Raw genomic sequence first — 7,369 nt, 5'->3', positions numbered from 1 at the left:
GAAAATCAACTTGCTCAGCACTTGGATGTAGGAATATATATAATATAAAATATTATATATAATATTATATATATAGAGAGAAAATAAAGTGAGGGAAATCTTTTCTGGGTGTGGGTGGAGCTTTCACTCCTTTTGTGATTCTTTCCAAAAGTCACCATGGCAGTTACTGTCTTAGCACTGGGATGTGTGGTCATTTAGCACAAAGATAGGATTGTGAGAAAGGTAGAGGCTGTCTGAGAGTCACCCTGGCAGCCACCTTCCACCCAGCCAGTTTCATCTAATCCACCTGAACTGGAACTTCTAGTCTTCTGGCTTTCATAAACAAGATGAGCGTGGGTAGATACTTGGTTAGGTCACTCAGCAGCTTCTGGAAGTTAATGATATATATTCACCCAGTTTTCCAGGACTGATCACTCCTTGCCCACAATAAGTGTGTGAGGTCTGGGGACTCCAGCCTGCTCTGCCACCTCAAGGGTGAGCTGCCCTGGTACTTCCGCTTTCATTTTGCCCTGCATTAGTAAACCTGTTCCTGCTTGCCGCTCCATTGTGTTCCTCCTTGTATTCTTCCTCTGATGAGATCAAGCATTTTCTGGCCTCTGGACCTGGTGACTTAAATCCAATAACACTTTGACTGTATCCATAGTTGATGGTTACCTCTGCTGTTTTTGGCCATGCAAAAAGCTTTGCTGTCTTCAAATTACTCCACTGAAGCAGTGGTCCATACCTGTAGTCCTAACCACTGAGGAGGCTGAGATCAGGAAGATCGTGGTTGGAGGGTAGTCCCACAATGTGTATGTGTGTGAGGCTCTGGCAAAATGTGTATGAGACTCCCGTTTCAACTACTAAAAGTCTACATGCTGTGGGATGTGATTGTCACCCTGCTACATGGGAAGCATAAATAGCAGGTTCAAAGTTCAGGCTGCACAAACACAACACCCTATTTTAAACATAACAAAAGCAAGCTAGGCACTGGTGGCTCACACCTGTGATCCTAGATACTCAGGAGGCTGAGATCTGAGGATTGTGGTTCAAAGCCAACCTGGACAGGAAAATCCAAGAGACTCTTATCTCTAATTAACTACCAAAAAAAAAAGAGACAGAAGTGGAGCTATGTCCCAAATGATAGTGCAATAGCCTTGAGCACAAAAGCTCAGGAATAGCACCCAGGCCCTCAACTGGAAACAAACAAACCAAAGCAAATTGGACTAGGTGGAGTCATGGCTCAAGTGGTAGACTACCTGCCTAAGTAGGCACAAGGCCCCACATTTAAATCCTAATACCACCACCACCACCAACAACAACAACAAAAAGTAACAATAGAATGGTAATATGTTCTAACTTTCCTCTCAAATAATACTAGGACCATGTTGTAATTATACATGGCTCATACCTGTAATCCTAGTTACTCAGGAGACTGAGATCTGAGGATTGTAGTTCAAATCCAGCTTGGAAAGCAAAGTCCATGAGACTCTTCCAATTAACAACCAGGAAACCAGAAGTAGAACTGTGGTTCAGAGTGGTAGAGTGCTGGCTGGGAAGGTGGCTCAGTGGTAGAGCTCTTTCCTTGCATGCCTGAGGCCCTGGGTTCGATTCCTCAGCACCACATAAGCAAAAAGAAAAAAGCCGGAAGTGGCGCTGTGGCTCAAGTGGCAGAGTGCTAGCCTTGAGCTGAAGAGCTGAGGGACAGTGCCCAGGCCCTGAGTTCAGGCCCTATGACCGAAATGCCCCCCCCCCCAAAAAAAAAAAAGATCAGGGACAGCACCCAGGCCCTGAGTTCAAGCTCCACGACTGACGAAAAATAAAAAGTAATATTTTTTTAAGGTATCTGATTTAGTTGTTCCTGGTGTGCTTCCCACTGAGACCCCTTTGGGGTGAGAATTCTGTGTGATCTGCCAGCTATATCCTACCTCCTTCTTCCTACCTAGTGGCTCTCCTGATGTGGCAGCTTGGGAAGTGTTCTGCTCTCACATTCATGACAAGCTGTAGTTACTGGAGAGTTCATCCCCATGGGCCACTATGGCTAGTGGAAGAGGTGTGTGTGTATGTGTGTGTGTGAGCGCGCGCAATACCAGGAAAGGGTGTAGGTAAAGGCATATTGCAGGCTCCCTGGAAGGCTGTTGCCTTTCTCACGCTACCATGGTAACCTTGGTAATGTATCCTGCCTTTTGCTTCCCATCCCTCCTTGGTTCATTCCTCTGGATCCCTGGGATTGCTTCTAAATAGCCTGGACATTGTCATTGGCTGAGATTCTGCTTCAAGGGCAACACAGGCTAAGACAACATCACTAGAAAAATATCTAACACTCAAATGGGTGAGATGCCACTTTGTTAGTTTATCCCAGTCCTACTCTCCAGCTGAACAGTAGGATTAAGCAAGGTTAGTTTATTTTAAATATCAGTTTGGAACTCATTGACATCTCTGTTCTTGAACTGTATCTCCTTCCTTCCATCTCGTCAGTCCCACATGGAGAATGTCTATTGTTTGTTTCCCTTCCCTCTTTGCTTTGTCTATTCTGTGGTCCTTCTTCCTTTTCCTTCCTATTTCTTTTCTTTTTCTTTTTTCCCTATTTCTGTTTTCTTTACACCTTTGCTCTATGTTTCTGTGATTCTTCCTGTCTCCTCCCTTTCCTACTGCGACTCAACAAAAGTTGGGGGTCAGTTTAGCCTGCTGGGTGTTTGAGTCTTGTGGCTTTACTCTCCTTGTGATACCTCACTAACAGAGGGTGGTGGGGGAGGCAGTATTTGATCTGGTGTTTCCCCAATTTAGGATTCTGTAGGCTTTGCTGAGTACTGATGGTCTTGATCTAGAACAGACATTACATAAATGAGGAAGAACTGATGGAAATGGAAGATCTGCAGAGGAAACGATGGAGCTGTGCACCAGTGGTTCATGCCTATAATCCTAGCTACTCAAGGGACTGAAATCTGAAGACTGAGGTTCAAAGTCAGCTAGGCAAAAATATCTGTGAGACTCTTATCCTCAGTTAACCACAAAAAAAAAGCTGAAAGTGGAGGTGTGGTTCAAGTGATAGAGCTCCAGACTTTAATAATAATAAAAATATAATAGTAATAATAATAAGCAAGAGCATGAAGCCCTGAGTTCAAGCCTAGTACTAACCAGCCCCCCTGTCCCCCTACACACAGAGAAATGATGGAACTTTAACTTCCTCAATAGTCACTGAAACACAGAGCTGGCTTTCAAAACCAGTCCTGAGCATATAGACTCCTCAGTCTAGATTTCTTTCCTTGATCGCTGCTCTGCAGCTCGGTCATGAAAATGTTCATTCCTAGGAGTGGAAGACCAGAAGCTGGTGTTCCAGGTGCTCAGAGGCCCAAGTGCTGGCCAGCTTGGGTCCATGTTGCATCTTCTCAGGATGGTGCAAAGCCAAGCCATCTGTCCCTGGAGGGGACTTGTTTGTTGCTCTGTAAAACCACCCAAATACGTGCACTTCAAAACCACTTTATTACCAAAATGAACAAAAAGGAGAATGACACTTAAATTAAATAAATTACACAAGCATCTTGAGAGGTTCTCAGCCCTCTTTGGGAATCCTATCATTACAGGTCATTATCAGGAAGCATGTTTAAAAGTATTGAAATTCTGGATTATTCTGTTATATTGTCCCCTTCTGTCCTGCCTCCATCATGTTGGGAACTGAGCAGACTGTGTGACATTTATGTTCTTTCCAAAATATCCCAGGCATTGAGTTTTCTTCAACATCTTCCCTTGGCTCATATGCTCCCAATCACACCTCCGCCATGAGCTCCAAATACAGCCATGCATGTCTATCAGATTCCTTCTGGAGCCCCAATTCCAGGTCAGGGTGAATTAGCAATCCCTTCCAGTCCTGGGGCTGGCTTTTGAGGATTAATGATCATTTCAACGAGTCCCCAGAGGACCTAGACACTTGGTTCAAAGGGTGTCACTGCCTTGGGTTGTCCTGAGTCTCTGTGACCTTTCCCCACCTCTGAGGCCTGAGCTCGACTTTGAAGGAGGTGGAGTAGGGGAGGTGAGTTGTCATTGGCTAAGGTTTCTTGTCCTCTTGGAATTTGGCACTTCGGAGTGAATCCCAGATAACATTGTCTTCTGCCTTCCAAGTTTTAAGCTCCCTTGGCAGTCAGGATGGCATAATGAATTCACAGAGAAGCAATGCTCATGGGCCAAAAATGTGCTGGTTCTTTGCCAGCATCAGCTCCTTTAACTCTAAGAAGACTTGCTAGCTAACAGACAGCAGCTAGCAAATGCGACGTCCGGCTGAAGTCAGGAAGTGGAATCAAGGTTGGGCCTGCCCAACCTATTCGGGACAGAGGTCATAAAGCAGACATAGGTGAGAGAAGCTAAAAGATCTTCTGTGCATTTCCATGGATATTATTATTATTTAAACAAAACACTTAAAATGTGCACCTATCTACTTTCAAGTCAACAGTGGGGTTCTTCTTGTCATCTCCCTACACACATGGAGAACTTAACCCCTATTTCTTTCTTTCTTTCTTTCTTTCTTTCTTTCTTTCTTTCTTTCTTTCTTTCTTTCTTTCTTTCTTTTCTTTCTTTCTTTTTCTGTGGGTCATGGGGCTTGAACTCTGGGCCTGAGCATTGTCCCTCAGCTCTTCAGCTCAAGGTGAGTGCTCTACCACTTGAGCTACAGCGCCACTTCCGGTTTTCTGGTGGTTTATTGGAGATAAGAGGCTCACTGACTTTCCTGCCCAGGCTGGCTTTGAACAGTGATCCTCAGATCTCAGCCTCCTGAATAGCTAGGATTACAGGCGTGAGCCACTGGCGCCTAGCTCTTATCCCCTATTTCCATCTATCCCAGAGGAAGATGGCCTTTGGTGTGGAGATGGTCAAGAGCCTGCAGAGGAAGGCCCCATCTGGACCAGCCCCTCCTCTCCTCACATCGGTAGCTGTTCCCTAAGGACTTACTTGCCTCTTCTTGTCTAGTGGAAGGACCCTATCACAGCTTTGTGCTACAAGTAGATAAATGGCAAGTTAAAATGATGGATTCTTTCCCAAGCAAAGAAGAATAAGGCCAATTTCCCTAGGGGAAGCATTTCCTGGCTGGACCTGGAGGCTGAAAAGGGGTGGTGGAGGGGCTGTCAGAGTCTAGGTCCCCCTCAGTTTGCCTGGCCTGGTACTGGCAGCTATCCCTCTTCCATGTTTCCAGTCCAAAGAGAGATTCTCCCAAGCGTTTGTACAGAATGAGTGATAACTGTTGTTAGGTTGTCAGAAAGTTCTGCTGATCTCTATCTCCCTTCTGGGTTCCTATGCAGCCTACAGTAGAAGGGAGTGGCATATGGGTAATGGTGGTGATGCTTCAGGAGGTGGCTCTTGGTAGGCTGTCCCTGGGGAGGTGGCTAGAGATCCCCGGCTGCTTCCCAGGCTGTGGTCTGAAGGCCTCCACTATCTCTTGGTGAGGAGGGAAGGATGCGGAGGGAGGGAGAGGGCTGTGGGGAGCACTGGATCTCAGAGGTATGGAGCTGCCTAGGCACAGAGTTGGGGGCAGCTAGAGGGGGTCAAGCCTCAGCATCCTAACCAAGTTCATCCCTGTGTTCATTGATATCATAGCCTACAGGCCATAGTGCCCCAAGTCACCACATGTTTTACCCTTCTGTTCTTGGCTCATTCTGAACATCTGGAAGTCCAAGGGATCCATCAGCTCCCCCCCCCCCCATAACCAGGGCAGGACATGGTAGGTGGGGGTGGGGTAGAGTGAGCAGGAGATTTGCCCATTGTTGGTCCAGCCCTGGGGGACATAGGAGGGGGTACTCTCACCTCCACAGAAGCAGGGTTCCCTACTTTCCAAAGACACAGGAAAGGAGGGAGGGGTGGGGAGGGGAGGAAGGAGGAAGAGGAGTTAAGAGTCCTGGTGGATGTACACCCCTCTCCCTTGTCGATCCCCGTGATACTGGGCTTATCCTCCACAGAAATCCCAGGGGCCAGGCACTCTGCAGGCAGCACAGGGAGCAGCCAGGCCCTCACAGGGCAGTCAGGGTCTCTGCATGAAACATGCTCCCGAACATCTCCTGCAGGGGCCACAGGAAGGAAGGACAAGATGAAGGGAAAGCCTTAGAACCGCCAGCCATTGCCGATGGCTCATGCCTGTCAACCTTAGCTACTCGGAAGGCTGAGAGATCTGAGGATAGAGGTTGGAAGTCAGCCTGAGAAGAAAAGTGTGTGAGTCTGTGATCTCCAATTAACTACCAGAAAGCTGGAAGTGGAGCTTGTGGCTCAAGTGTTAGAGCACTAGCCTTGAGCAAAAAAAGCCAACCAAGAGCTCAAGGCCCTGAGCTCAAGGCCTCTGATCGCCCAGCCAGAATGAGGCATGTGTATGTGTGTCAACAGGGGAGAGGTAGGCTAGCTTAATAGGTGAACTGGCATAGCAGTGACAGGAGAAAGTGCTAGAATCTGCTTGTGGATTGTATCCTGTGCTATGTGACCTTCCACATGACTCTCCTTGGCCTTTAGCTTCATTAGGTAAAATAAGGGTAGAGTTGTGAAGTTCTCACTAAGAGAAGCTATTTAATCCCATACAGGATTCATTCCCACACCTCCCCCCACTCCCCCCCACCCCCTGCATCTTGGGGCTTGAACTCAGGGCCTGAGCTGTTCCTGAGTCGTTTTTTTCCCCCCTCAAGGCTAGTGCTCTACCACTTAAGCCCCACTCCCTTTTTTTTTATGGTTAATTGGAGATAAGAGTCTCATGGACTTTCCTGCCTGGGCTGTCTTCAGACCACAATTCTCAGATCTCAGCCTGCTGGGTAGCTAGGATTATAGTCATGAACGACCAGCATTTAGCAGGGGCCTTTATCCTGTCAACTGCTGTCTAACTGCAACGAGGTCAAGCAATTAGCAGGTACACCTTAAATGCCACTGAGTTAGTGGAAGAGCAAATGGCTCCCCACACCACCTGTGTGGGGAACAAGTGTTACGAATGTGTTCCTGGTGTCTAGTTGGGTCATGGGGCTTGTCTAGGACCAAAGAGTTGAAGAACAGATGTAGGTTCTCCACAATTTGGTCCAGCAACTCTCCCCTCTCTCAAGATGCCTTTTAGGGAATAAGAAGAGTGAAGAAGTGCTCCCAAAAGAAAGATGAAGCCAGGCACTAGTGGCTCATGCCTGTAATCCTAGCTGCTCAAAAGGCTGAGATCTGACAATCTCAGATCTAAGTCTATGAGACTCATCTCCAATTAACCAGCAAAAAGTAGAAGTGGAGACATAGCTCAGGTGGTAGAGTACCAGCCTTGGATGAAAAAGCTCAGGGACAGGGCCCAGGCCCTGAAAACTGGTGCACATGTGCATAAAAACACGCATGCACGTGTGGGCGCGCGCGCGCGCGCACACACACACACACACACACACACACACACACACAC

At 47.3% G+C, this 7,369-nt stretch overlaps 1 protein-coding gene across 2 annotated transcripts in view; it reads right to left on the bottom strand.

Annotated features, from left to right (window-relative positions):
* Window positions 1-3,454: 3,454 nt before the first annotated feature.
* Window positions 3,455-7,369, bottom strand: part of Slc26a9 (solute carrier family 26 member 9) — a 31,190-nt gene continuing 27,275 nt past the window's right edge. For both annotated transcript variants that reach the window (XM_070041655.1, XM_070041657.1), the window contains one exon: window positions 3,455-6,020. In XM_070041655.1, the coding sequence (XP_069897756.1) occupies window positions 5,973-6,020 (48 nt within the window). In that variant the 3' untranslated portion in view covers window positions 3,455-5,972. The remainder of the gene's footprint in view (window positions 6,021-7,369) is intronic.

The sequence above is a fragment of the Dipodomys merriami genome, unplaced genomic scaffold (assembly GCF_024711535.1).
Source record: "Dipodomys merriami isolate MVZ:Mamm:240054 unplaced genomic scaffold, mDipMer1.0.p SCAF_31, whole genome shotgun sequence".
Taxonomy (NCBI): Eukaryota; Metazoa; Chordata; class Mammalia; order Rodentia; family Heteromyidae; genus Dipodomys; species Dipodomys merriami.
Note: the sequence above shows the minus strand (reverse complement) of the source record. Positions and strands in the feature narration are given on the sequence as shown.